Below are 12,967 nucleotides of genomic sequence, written 5' to 3'. Positions count from 1 at the left end.
CTGCCACAGCGTTCCGCGTCACCTACTGTAAAGGGAGCACACGCAGCACCAGCGAAAGCGTTGCTGCTCTTTTGAGAACACCAGGCTGTCCTGGATACGACGAGGTTGATGTTCTGGACCGTTGGCTCCACAAGTGTCTCCACAGAGCTCCTGGATCTTTGGCATATTTACAGCAGTGAAACCAGGTGGAGATGATCAGTCCACAACCAGAGGGCCAGACGTTTTCCATCTTCACAGCTGGACTGCTCAGCTTTGTGGAACTGTTGCTTCGAGGTGTCACCATCTGCTTGCAGGTCCAGATGAGACTCTGCTTCCTCGTTTTCCCGCCTCTCCTTCAGAGCTCCGGTGATGCGGGGTGGCTGAGTCCCGGCCTTGAGCGGTTAGTTGACTCTCCTGTGGCGTATCCATGCCGCAGGGCGATATTAGAGCACGAACTAGAGCACCAGATGTGTTGGGTCCAGACACCACTGGACCTCAGTACACACAGCACCCAGTGAGTGCACTAGTTAACCCTAACCCAGTTAACCCTAACCCAGTTAACCCTAACCCAGGTGAGGAATACACTCTTTTTTCCATCTACATTCTCCTGCTGACAGACCAAAACACACATGTGCCTCCCTAATGGAGCCAATGAGCTGGAGCCTGAAGTCTCTTTTCATCTGAATGGGTTCATGATGGATCCATCATGGATCCATCATGGATCATGGATTTGCTCACAGCTTTTTCTAGATTTGCTCTTGGCCTGAATGAGGATGTCATTCAGCATTCAGGCCTCACGTTAATGGTTCTGCTGGACCTCTTGAGTTTGACTGAGTCAAGCTGAAAGGATTTAAAGATGCTAGTGTCCAGTTTAACAAGAAATATTGCTCCTCAGATATTTTCACCTTCAAAAACAACTACAGATTTGGTTTGGCTAAGTTGCCATGACAACACACACGCACGTGTACTCGCGCGTCACAAAGCTGCATCAGCGCAACATCAAGGACACTCCTGGACTCCTGCTCAGTGGGTTAGGGTTAGCAAAGCAAAGCAAAGCCAGGTGGGCGGGATGACCTCTGACCTGCAGCTCAGCTCGGCTGCTCCGGCCTCCGTTAGCTTCTGTTAGCTTCCGTTAGCTTCTGTTAGCTTCCGTTAGCTTCCGTTAGCTTCCGTTAGCTTCTGTTCGTACAGCGCTGCGCTTCCAGCATTGTTAGATGAGCAGTTTGAACTCTCCGTCGTCATCGCTGCACTTCACACGTGAAACTTTCTAAATGGGCCGTCGGTTCATCGTTCCACTTCGTTATGGAATCCCTCCTTTTCCCTTTGACTTTTCTTGCAGATTTTTGAGCAGCTTTAATAAAAGTGACTGTTGACGTTTCTAAAATTCTGCCGTCATGTTGAAAACTGATGTTAAAGCTAGTAAACCAGCTGCTTTTTTAAACTTCGTTACATCTTTTTAAATTTAACGACGCTGCAGATTTGCTTCTTTAAGAGTGTGAGAGGAAACCTCTGGTGTGTTGGGGTCAGAACCCCAGCAGAACCTCTGCTGGGGTCAGAACCCCGGCAGAGGTTCTGCTGGCTCCTCCTGTCCTGCCTTTGTCTCAGCTCGTCCCGGCGTCATCAAACCCTCAACTGCTGACGCAGAACTTCTGTGCGGTGACGTGGGTCCGTGTCCGTTAGGGCGGGCCGACGGTGGAAAGACTTCCCAAAGGAGAAGCAGCGGCCAAATGGACCGAGGACGTTTTGGCCCGTGCTGCCTTGTAGCCGCCATCTAAGCACACGTTCCTTCACAACTATCTCTGTCTTGTCTCCGAGTTTGTTTTTGAACCAGTCAAGGACCAGAAAAGTCTGAGGCTGAATTCTTTCAGTGTGGCTGCGACACGGTTGCGATCGGACGGCCAACATGGACCGCTGTGCCGGCCGTAACGTGCTCGTCGTGGCTGCGTTCTTCTGCGCTCTTCACCCAGGCGCTCCAGCTGAAGACGCCACACGTCTAAACTGTAAGTTAAGACTTTGGGGGCTGAGATCTGAACGTTCAGGCAACCGATTCTATCGTTCCGCTGCCGTGTCATTCAAACATTTCAGTGCTCGAGTTTTACTTGATGCTTTCTTTACGCGTCTCCAGCCACCACGTTCAGACACGTTCTGGCTTCACATGGAGACATCCTTGAAGCGGTCCGTCAGGTCCAGTCCAGACAGCGGTAACGCATGCAAACACTCGACCGGCGCGCAGACGTGAGGAAGCGCAGCTTCATTTGTGCTCGTCTGACTCTGTTGCCAGGCCACGAGCGCTCTTGTCCTCCACTGGTGCGTTTCCAGCCCACCAGCAACCAGAGAACGGGGGGGTTTCCATCCCTGCAGAGGTGTTTCAGGCAAGTCTGCAGGTCCTGAAGATCCAGAGACAGAAGAGGGATGCTAAGACAACAGGTAGGGAGCTCCTTTTCTGTCTCTTTTTCCTGGTTTCCCGTAAACCAGAGATGTTACCAGCAAAGTTAGGAAGAAAGAGGACGGGAGGATGTGTTGCATCAGCTTCACCGCACGTTTAGTTGCCTCCAGTCTGAAACCTGAACTGAAACTGTCAGTTCTGACGTCTTCTGCAGTAGAAAGATGTCAAGTTGCTCCCAGCAGCAGCGCTCATGGTGGCTCAGTCCACCTGGAAACCGTTTCTTTTGTCTTCAGGTAGTTTTTTTTTAAAGTGATGTGGATGGAAGTGTGTTCTGTGGCTGAGGAGCGCCCTCTTGGCTCTGTCAAAGGAAAGGGAGCCTCCTTCTGCTCCAGTTAGGGTTACTGAAGGCTCTGGATGTTTGATTCCAATGAAGACAGCTGATACATTTGAGTTTTCTTTGGTCTGACTCCAGATCAGACATCATATTAGTTACATCATATTAGATTGTGATTTCTTGATTCTCCAATTTATTCAAGTGGGTTTGCTTTGCCAGAACCGTTGCAGTGGGACGACGTGGAGCTGATGGCTCAGTGGTCCGGATGCTCCTCGGCACCGCCGCCGCTCCGATGTCAACACAGTGACCTCGACAAGTACCGCTCCATATCTGGCATCTGCAATAACAGGTGGCTGAACAAACTCTTGATTGTGCAGTATGTCTGTGAAGGTTCTCGGTCATCCCGCTTGGGTAATTCTGGTAGTTGAACCACAGCAACTGGGCTGGAGCTCCTAAAGAGCCAGTGAGCTGACGGAGCCTCCTGGATGAGAGCGAATCAGCCAACGGTCCAGTTGCTGTGATACAGCACATTAGACGCTTTCCTTTGGAATATGTCCTTCATGGTATGGAGGAATGTCCCTCTGTCCTTCTGTCCTCCACGTCCAACCTTCCAAACAGCAGCATTTCTTTCATAAATGTATCTCTGATGGCCCCTCTAAAACTTGACTTCCTCAGAAGTTACTAATGTTCACAACACACTGATTTGTTCATGCTCTGGACCGGAGGATGTCCCCTCCAGCAGTAACTCCACGGTTGTCTTTGTCAGGGAAAATCCGCTCTGGGGGGCCGCCAGCATGCCCTTGGTCAGATGGCTTCCAGCGGAATATGAAGATGGACAGCGAGAACCCAAAGGCTGGAACAGGGGACGGCTCTACAATGGGGTCCCGCTTCCCTCGGTAGGCTACAAAAACCCCTATCAGGCTTGGAGGGGAAACTGATGATTACTGCAGTTATTACCTTTGTTGTTCCATTTCTTGTTACATCTATTGGTGCTATGGGATATCTGAGCTTCTTCTTGCCTTTTAAAATGGAAATGCTCTTGAAATAGATCATCACTGTGAAACAGGAGGAAGAGCGGGTGGGGTTTCCAATGAGCAGCTTCCTGTAGGCGTGTTGTTAAATGTCCCCAGGTCACAGAGGTCAGCAGGAGGATAGTGAGGAGCACCGAAGCAGCAGGCGTCGACATCTACTCTCACATGCTGGTGGAGTGGGGCCAGTTCATCGATCATGATATCAGCTTTACCCCTCAAAGCAGTGCCACCGACTGCCTGACGACCTGTACGAATATCCGCCTGTGCTTTCCCATTCAGGTACGTGCAAACATACGTGTTTGCTTTTCTTCATCTCTCATGTGTCCGTCCGTGTGCCCAGACTGGCGTGTCCCTGCTACATCAACAGCTGACAGGTTAAATGTTGTGTTGATTAGCGCTCCTATGCTAATGAGATAAGAGCTAGTGTTGGTTAAACCAATCGCCCTCCTCTCCTCAGACAGGCGATGCGCAGGGCTGCTTGCCTTTCTTCCGCTCCGTGGCTGCCTGCTCCCTCAGCCTCTGGCCGGACGTTGAGCAGGTTCTGCAGCGCCAGCAGATCAACACCGTCACCTCCTTCATGGACGCGTCGCAGATTTACGGCAGCACTGCAGAGGTGCAGCTCTCCCTCCGGGACCTTGCAGGCCTGAATGGGAAACTCGTCATCAACAGCAAGTTCAGGGATCCCAATGGAAGGGATTTCCTTCCGCCTGTTGGCAAACGTTCACGCTGCCGGCAGAGTCCAGAGGGGGAGCGCGTGGAGTGTTTCCATGCTGGAGACAGTCGGGCCAACGAGGGTTTGCACCTGGCTTCCCTCCACACGCTCTTTCACAGGGAGCACAACCGGATCGCAGCGGCATTGAAAGGCATGAATGATCACTGGAGCCCAGAGATGATCTACCAAGAGACGCGCAGGATCATCGCAGCTCTGCTTCAGGTACGTGAGCTTCAGTTAAGCTGCAGAAGAGCGCTGGCCACAAACAGGCACCAGTTAATCATCAGTCCGTTTAGGGTTCACGTTCCGAGGTTAAAGAAAGCAGCAGTTTGCTTTTACATTTTGATTTGGATTATTTTGAGATTACTTCGTTAGCATTACACGGTGGTTAGCAGTAAAGACCCACGTCCTGCAGGTCCTGCTGAGGTTGCCAGCGGTCCTGCCTACAACTTCTTGTACTTTACTCTTATTTACTGTAGAGAAAAGGAGCGGAGTGTTTCAGCCTCCGAGCAGAACCAGAGCTGAGGGTGATTGGCCGACTGAACAAACTCTGCTCTGGAATAGAGCTCCAACTTGTTAATTGTTTTAGCCGAATGGAGCTCAGGTTTTCAACAGTGGGTGGCTAACGTTAGCACGGTTTGCTAACGTGGTGGTCGTCCAGGCTACAGAAGAACTAGGCTGGTTCTCCATCAGCTCAAACAGGAAGTAGATGTGTTTGACACGAGGGAACCATCAGGAGGAGGTTTCTGCTGTCTCAGAGCTGCGTTGATGCAGCAGCTTCACCACCGTGTGGTGCTAAAGCAGGAAGAAAACATCTGTTTACTCTGGCACCTTCAGCACCAAAATACCCGAAACATAAAAGGGCATCTTCATCTTCTGAGAGGACCGACAGAACCCAGCGGGGGGGCAGCTTTGATATTATGGAATCAGAGGAGCCCCCCCCCCCATGTGGCCCGGCTCCCAGCCAGCCTCGCACTGTGGCGGGGGGTAAAAATCGTCTCCTGCCTGTCGGGCCGCTCTCGTGGTCAGATATTGGTTGTGTTTATCTGATAATCATCAGAATTATTGGATTTCTACATGCAGTAAACAGAAAAACATCAAAGTTCCTCAAGCTGTCTGACTAATTTGCCAGCTGATATTAATTATGCATCACAGTTCTTTGCACTTGGTGTTCCCTTAATTATCTCTAACTTTGAGTCCCTCATCTCGCAGCTTTGAGCCTCCTCGGCTCCTCTGGGGCAGAAGGAGGAGATTTATTACCCCACAGAGGTGGCAGATGTATGATGAGTAGTGCAGCAGTGCTCCTGCTTTAATGCCACTCACAGGAGGGTGAAGGTTGCTGGAAACTGCCCCAGGAGGCTGGCTGTGCCACCGAGGGAGGCATCGGGAGCTCTTCTGCTCAGACCCTTCTGGGATGGAGGAGGACACAGGCAGCTACTGACGCAGGATTCCTTACAGAAGGGAAGAAACCTCAGCAGCCGTCGTGCTGATTGCAGCTACATCTCCATCAGGAAGTGAGGAAATCAGGGACTTCCAGGCATCGTCCGAATGAAGCCTGTTTGAACCACTGAGGGTCTGATAGCATCATTGATAGCATCAGAAACATTAGCTGAGGAACTCCAAACCACTCCAGGTCATAATAAGGTGGACACCAGTCTGCCCAGTTTAATTACCAAGGTTTCTGAATTTGCCTTTTGTAGCCAGTAAACAGGCGAGAAGCAGGTTGAGCAGGATTCAGCAGCTTCTGCTGCAGGCTGCTAGCATCATTAATGATACCGGCCGACGCCACCAGGCTTCATCAGCAGCACCAGGAGGGACAAGATTCCATCCCACCAGAGGGCTGCTTGGGATGAAGAATAAACCGGAATGTTTGTGAGGTAGAGAGCTAACGTGACTGTGGAATAGCAGCAGCTACTTCCTGGTGACTCAGGAGAAGCTTGAGTGTTTACATTTATAGGCTGTGTGTGTGTGTGTGTGTGTGTGTGTGTGTGTGTGTGTGTGTGTTTGTGTGTGTGTGTGTGTGTTTCAGCAGGACATACTGAAGATCTGTTGTTTTGGGCGATCTGTGCACTCACAGGTTTAATGTCAGAAAGATTCAGCCAATTTTGTGCCTTAGTTTGACTTCTCCATCAGCCTGGTCGCTGCTCCTCATGGGATGAGGGTCCTTCTCTTCCCAGAAAGCCTCCTAAGATAAACTACCGGCCATGTTAATCACATGTCTGCAGAATGTTGGTGCCAGCGACAGACAGAGGGAAACATGAAATCCTCAGACACATTTGGCTGACAGGTCGCAGCCTCCTGATTAATGTTGGACCGTTTGGTGACCTCTGTAGCTCAGCTGCAGCTCAGGAGTTGTGGAAGCCACCTTTGGGGAAATGTCAGATGAGCAGATGAGACCAAAGACATCTTAGACACAGAGCAAGTTAGGCCACAGGCTGACCAAGGACACCAGCACATCATCTCCTCCAACGCCATCTTCTCCTTCCTGTCCATCGTCTCTTCACACCAACTAACTTCCTGTCCTCTCTAATTACGTCCATACCTCCAGTCTTAGTTCCGCCTCTAGGGTTCCTGCCTCTAGGGCTCCTGTCTGTAGGGCTCCTGCCTCTAGGGTTCCTGCCTCTAGGGCTCCTGTCTGTAGGGCTCCTGCCTCTAGGGCTCCTGCCTGTAGGGCTCCTGCCTCTAGGGCTCCTGCCTCTAGGGTTCCTGCCTCTAGGGCTCCTGTCTGTAGGGCTCCTTCCTGTAGGGTTCCTGCCTCTAGGGCTCCTGCCTGTAGGGCTCCTGCCTGTAGGGCTCCTGCCTCTAGGGCTCCTGCCTCTAGGGTTCCTGCCTCTAGGGCTCCTGTCTGTAGGGCTCCTTCCTGTAGGGTTCCTGCCTCTAGGGCTCCTGCCTGTAGGGTTCCTGCCTCTAGGGCTCCTGCCTGTAGGGCTCCTGCCTCTAGGGCTCCTGCCTCTAGGGCTCCTGCCTGTAGGGCTCCTGCCTGTAGGGCTCCTGCCTGTAGGGCTCCTGTCTGTAGGGCTCCTGCCTGTAGGGCTCCTGTCTGTAGGGCTCCTGCCTGTAGGGCTCCTGTCTGTAGGGCTCCTGCCTGTAGGGCTCCTGCCTCTAGGGCTCCTGCCTCTAGGGCTCCTGCCTGTAGGGCTCCTGTCTGTAGGGCTCCTGCCTGTAGGGCTCCTGTCTGTAGGGCTCCTGCCTCTAGGGCTCCTGTCTGTAGGGCTCCTGCCTCTAGGGCTCCTGCCTGTAGGGCTCCTTCCTCTAGGGCTCCTGCCTCTAGGGCTCCTGCCTCTAGGGCTCCTTCCTCTAGGGCTCCTGCCTCTAGGGCTCCTGCCTCTAGGGCTCCTTGCTCTAGGGCTCCTGCCTCTAGGGCTCCTGCCTGTAGGGCTCCTGCCTCTAGGGCTCCTGCCTGTAGGGCTCCTGTCTGTAGGGCTCCTGCCTGTAGGGCTCCTGCCTGTAGGGCTCCTGCCTCTAGGGCTCCTGCCTCTAGGGCTCCTGCCTGTAGGGCTCCTGCCTCTAGGGCTCCTGCCTCTAGGGCTCCTGCCTGTAGGGCTCCTGCCTCTAGGGCTCCTGCCTCTAGGGCTCCTGCCTGTAGGGCTCCTGCCTCTAGGGCTCTTGCCTGTAGGGCTCTTGCCTCAGTTCCAACCTCAGTGTACTTCCACTCATATATGTCCCTCCTCTGGACATGTCCAAGCATCTCAGTCTGGCTGTAATGTTGGCTACGCCATCATGGTGGACCAGATCAGGGTTCTTCTTTAAAAAGGTTTCCGTCAAAGACCAAGGATGTGACCTTCAGTAACAAGTGTTTATTATCACATTATTGGTCTGCATTCTTTGAGTTTATTATTCTTGTTATTATTATTAGCATTGAAACCATCATATGTATTGCTCCACCTACTGGTGACAGGAAGTTACATGCTTCGAGCCCCTAGTACCCTTTAAAAGAGCTTTTAAACTTTGTACGTAGGCTGGAACTGTTGAAAAATTCCATATTATGGGTTTGGCCACTAAAAGACAGACCTCCGAACTGTGCCACAGCCTGATCCCTGTTACTGTTGAACGTAGCATCAAACGTAGCATTCTTTTCCCAGTAGGTGAAATCCCATCTGGCAGCCAGTCGCTGTTCCACAGCCCTCAACGCTCACGTCAAGACACCCACTTTGCTTTAATGCTACGCCCACTAGAAATAAAGAAAGCTAGGCTACTCGTAGCCTCCTCGTTGACACTGAAGATGCCCAATAGAGCCTTGATGACGCCACCATAGCGCCCTCTCTGCTGTCTGCAAATGTGTCATTTTTACAGCATGAGGACGTGCACATAAGGACACGCTAAGGATCATTTTTGAGCCGCATCTTTAGTGGCGTACGACAATCATACCGTTTTTGGCTTGATTTATGCTGCTAAATGATGACTTCGGCTTCAACTGAAGGAAAGACGCGCTGAATTGCTGAAGATGCTGAATGAAAGGAGTGTGTGTAGGTGTGTGACCATTAAAACTGTCCTGGGAATGAGGTGGTGACCTATGACCTTATGAATAGCAATCTCAGCAGGAATGTCGCTAATGTTCTTCTACTGAAACTTAAACATCCTCCAAAGACAGGAAGTCTCCTTTTAACTGGGCTTATTTACCTTCAGCGTTTCATCTCGAATGCTTTCCCCCCCAGATTATAACCATGAGAGACTATGTTCCAAAAATTATTGGTGCAGAGTCTTGGGAGGATCACATGGGACCGTACTGCGGGTACGACCCATCGGTGAACCCGTCGGTGGCCAATGTGTTTTCCACGGCTGCGTTGAGGTTCGGCCACGGTACCATCTCCCCAAAGGTCAGCAGGCTAAACCAGAGCTTTCAAGAACATGAGCTCTTCCCCAGCCTGAACCTGCACAACAACTTCTTCGTTCCCTGGAGATTCACCCAAGAAGGTGAGGACAGTCGACGTGATCTAAAAGATCCAAAACACAGCTTAAAAAGCCCCAGAGGGACCGAAACATATCTCACTTCCTCATGTCGTGACCTCAAACATGAGAGTTTTTGTATTTTCAGCCTTCAAGTCTTCAGAATAACTAATGGCAGCTGTTGGTTTATTGGCAGGTTGTAAAAGGAGAGTTTTAGGATACTTAACTGGGAAATACTCCTTAAAATACTTCAATACTCCTTTGTCAGTTAGTGTTTTTCCACCTAGCGGTCAGGGTTAGGTTAGGGTCAGGGTTAGGTTAGGGTTAGGCTCAGGGTTAGGTTAGGGTGCTAACGTGACTGTGGAATAGCAGCAGCTACTTCCTGGTGACTCAGGAGAAGCTTGAGTGTTTACATTTATAGGCTGTGTGTGTGTGTGTGTGTGTGTGTGTGTGTGTGTGTGTGTGTGTGTGTGTGTATGTGTGTTTCAGCAGGACATACTGAAGATCTGTTGTTTTGGGCGATCTGTGCACTCACAGGTTTAATGTCAGAAAGATTCAGCCAATTTTGTGCCTTAGTTTGACTTCTCCATCAGCCTGGTCGCTGCTCCTCATGGGATGAGGGTCCTTCTCTTCCCAGAAAGCCTCCTAAGATAAACTACCGGCCATGTTAATCACATGTCTGCAGAATGTTGGTGCCAGCGACAGACAGAGGGAAACATGAAATCCTGAGACACATTTGGCTGACAGGTCGCAGCCTCCTGATTAATGTTGGACCGTTTGGTGACCTCTGTAGCTCAGCTGCAGCTCAGGAGTTGTGGAAGCCACCTTTGGGGAAATGTCAGATGAGCAGATGAGACCAAAGACATCTTAGACACAGAGCAAGTTAGGCCACAGGCTGACCAAGGACACCAGCACATCATCTCCTCCAACGCCATCTTCTCCTTCCTGTCCATCGTCTCTTCACACCAACTAACTTCCTGTCCTCTCTAATTACGTCCATACCTCCAGTCTTAGTTCCGCCTCTAGGGTTCCTGCCTCTAGGGCTCCTGTCTGTAGGGCTCCTTCCTGTAGGGTTCCTGCCTCTAGGGCTCCTGCCTGTAGGGCTCCTGCCTCTAGGGCTCCTGCCTGTAGGGCTCCTGCCTCTAGGGCTCCTGCCTGTAGGGCTCCTGCCTGTAGGGCTCCTGCCTGTAGGGCTCCTGCCTCTAGGGCTCCTGCCTGTAGGGTTCCTGCCTGTAGGGCTCCTGCCTGTAGGGCTCCTGCCTCTAGGGCTCCTGCCTGTAGGGTTCCTGCCTCTAGGGCTCCTGCCTGTAGGGCTCCTGTCTGTAGGGCTCCTGCCTGTAGGGCTCCTGCCTCTAGGGCTCCTGTCTGTAGGGCTCCTGCCTGTAGGGCTCCTGCCTCTAGGGCTCCTGCCTGGAGGGTTCCTGCCTCTAGGGCTCCTGTCTGTAGGGCTCCTGCCTGTAGGGCTCCTGCCTCTAGGGCTCCTGTCTATAGGGCTCCTGCCTCTAGGGCTCCTGCCTCTAGGGCTCCTGCCTGTAGGGCTCCTGCCTGTAGGGCTCCTGCCTCTAGGGCTCCTGCCTGTAGGGTTCCTGCCTCTAGGGCTCCTGTCTGTAGGGTTCCTGCCTGTAGGGCTCCTGTCTATAGGGCTCCTGCCTCTAGGGCTCCTGCCTCTAGGGCTCCTGCCTGTAGGGCTCCTGCCTGTAGGGCTCCTGCCTCTAGGGCTCCTGCCTGTAGGGTTCCTGCCTCTAGGGCTCCTGCCTCTAGGGCTCCTGCCTGTAGGGTTCCTGCCTGTAGGGCTCCTGCCTCTAGGGCTCCTGCCTGTAGGGTTCCTGCCTGTAGGGCTCCTGCCTCTAGGGCTCCTGCCTGTAGGGTTCCTGCCTCTAGGGCTCCTGTCTGTAGGGCTCCTTCCTGTAGGGTTCCTGCCTCTAGGGCTCCTGCCTCTAGGGCTCCTTCCTCTAGGGCTCCTGCCTCTAGGGCTCCTGCCTCTAGGGCTCCTTCCTCTAGGGCTCCTGCCTCTAGGGCTCCTTGCTCTAGGGCTCCTGCCTCTAGGGCTCCTGCCTGTAGGGCTCCTGCCTGTAGGGCTCCTGCCTCTAGGGCTCCTGCCTGTAGGGTTCCTAGGTAGGTTAGGGTTAGGCTCAGGGTTAGGTTAGGGTCAGGGTTAGGTTAGGGTCAGGGTTATGTTAGGTTAGGGTCAGGGTTAGGTTAGGGTCAGGGTTAGGTTAGGGTCAGGGTTAGGTCAGGGTTAGGTTAGGTTAGGGTCAGGGTTAGGTTAGGGTCAGGGTTAGGTTAGGGTTAGGTTAGGGTCAGGGTTAGGTTAGGGTCAGGGTTAGGTTAGGGTCAGGGTTAGGTTAGGTTAGGGTTAGGGTCAGGGTTAGGTCAGGGTTAGGTTAGGGTTAGGTTAGGGTCAGGGTTAGGTTAGGGTTAGGTTAGGGTCAGGGTTAGGTTAGGTTAGGTTAGGTTAGGTTAGGTTAGGTTAGGTTAGGGTCAGGGTTAGGTTAGGGTTAGGGTTAGGGTTAGGGTCCAAGAGCCCAATGTTAAAGAATAACCAGCCAACTGGACTGACCCGTCTAGAACAGACCATGAGCTGTAGCGTAGACCCACCAATCCCTTCCTGGATTCATAGGGTTAGGGTCAGGGTTAGGTTAGGGTCAGGGTTAGGGTTAGGGTTTTCAAGCGGACTGAAACACGGAGCCGTCATCGCTGCGACACAGAACCGAATCAGGAACGACTTCTTCTGGCTCATACGCTGCTCTGTGTCCGCAGGGGGAGTCGACCCGCTCGTCAGAGGTGCGATCGGCACGCCGGCGGACACTCGCAACACACACATGTTTTTGTCAGATGAGGTGACGGACCGGCTGATCGTTCTCAACGTTCCGCGGCTCATGGATCTGGCTGCCCTGAACCTCCAGAGAGGACGAGATCACGCTCTGCCAGGTTTGTGAAGGAGGCTGGACCGCACTGGCGTCGGCGTTATCCCGACGCCGCTGCAGGCTTTGGTCTTTAGTGGGAACAGGTGAGGAGAGACAACAGCCTGATGGCGTCTCCTCCACCATCTCTGCTGAGCTGCCAGGGAAATAATCATGTGATGCAGAGCAGCACTGCACTGTCCTCACATCCCTGCTACTACTGCTAATGCTGCTAATGGTGCTAATGCTGCTAATGCTGCTACTGCTGCTAATGCTGCTGCTAATGCTGCTACTGCTGCTAATGCTGCTGCTAATGCTGCTAATGCTAATGCTGCTAATGCTGCTACTGCACCTTGGAAGACCCACAACAGCCTCAGCTAATATGTGACCAATTGTTCATGTCCGTGAGGCAGACCGAGTCCAGCAGCAACCCTGCCAGGGATTGATGATACTGGTTGGTAGTTCACTGATTGGTAGTTCACTGATTGGTAGTTCACTGATTGGTAGTTCACTGATTGATAAGACAACGTGCTCCTCGGTGCTTTCCTTGCACATCTACTGTGAAATTAGTTGTGTAACTCTCACAAACCAGCTGAATGTGCCGAACTGTTTATTTTAGTAACGATAATTAGCCACACTAATAGCTCCATTTTGAAAGGTGAGGCTATCTTTAACAAACAGACTGGGGAACTCATTCATCCCCCGAGCCATCAGACTGTTCAGCTCCTCACTGGG

The 12,967-nt window shown here is 52.3% G+C and overlaps 2 protein-coding genes across 5 annotated transcripts in view; both read left to right on the top strand.

The window, feature by feature from the left end:
• LOC101079637 (transmembrane protein KIAA1109 homolog) overlaps positions 1–12,967 on the top strand; it is a 235,245-nt gene that overhangs the window by 79,619 nt on the left and 142,659 nt on the right.
• The window catches only part of LOC115247027 (thyroid peroxidase-like), a 23,778-nt gene continuing 10,822 nt past the window's right edge, over positions 12–12,967 (top strand). For all 4 annotated transcript variants that reach the window (XM_029827541.1, XM_029827534.1, XM_029827544.1 and 1 more), the window contains exons 1-9: positions 12–1,979; positions 2,105–2,180; positions 2,261–2,406; positions 2,919–3,048; positions 3,466–3,595; positions 3,830–4,009; positions 4,188–4,664; positions 9,098–9,356; positions 12,090–12,260. In XM_029827541.1, the coding sequence (XP_029683401.1) occupies positions 1,883–1,979; positions 2,105–2,180; positions 2,261–2,406; positions 2,919–3,048; positions 3,466–3,595; positions 3,830–4,009; positions 4,188–4,664; positions 9,098–9,356; positions 12,090–12,260 (1,666 nt within the window). In that variant the 5' untranslated portion in view covers positions 12–1,882. The remainder of the gene's footprint in view (positions 1,980–2,104; positions 2,181–2,260; positions 2,407–2,918; positions 3,049–3,465; positions 3,596–3,829; positions 4,010–4,187; positions 4,665–9,097; positions 9,357–12,089; positions 12,261–12,967) is intronic.

This window comes from Takifugu rubripes, chromosome 2 (assembly GCF_901000725.2).
Source record: "Takifugu rubripes chromosome 2, fTakRub1.2, whole genome shotgun sequence".
Taxonomy (NCBI): Eukaryota; Metazoa; Chordata; class Actinopteri; order Tetraodontiformes; family Tetraodontidae; genus Takifugu; species Takifugu rubripes.
This window is presented reverse-complemented; position numbering and strand designations above follow the sequence as displayed.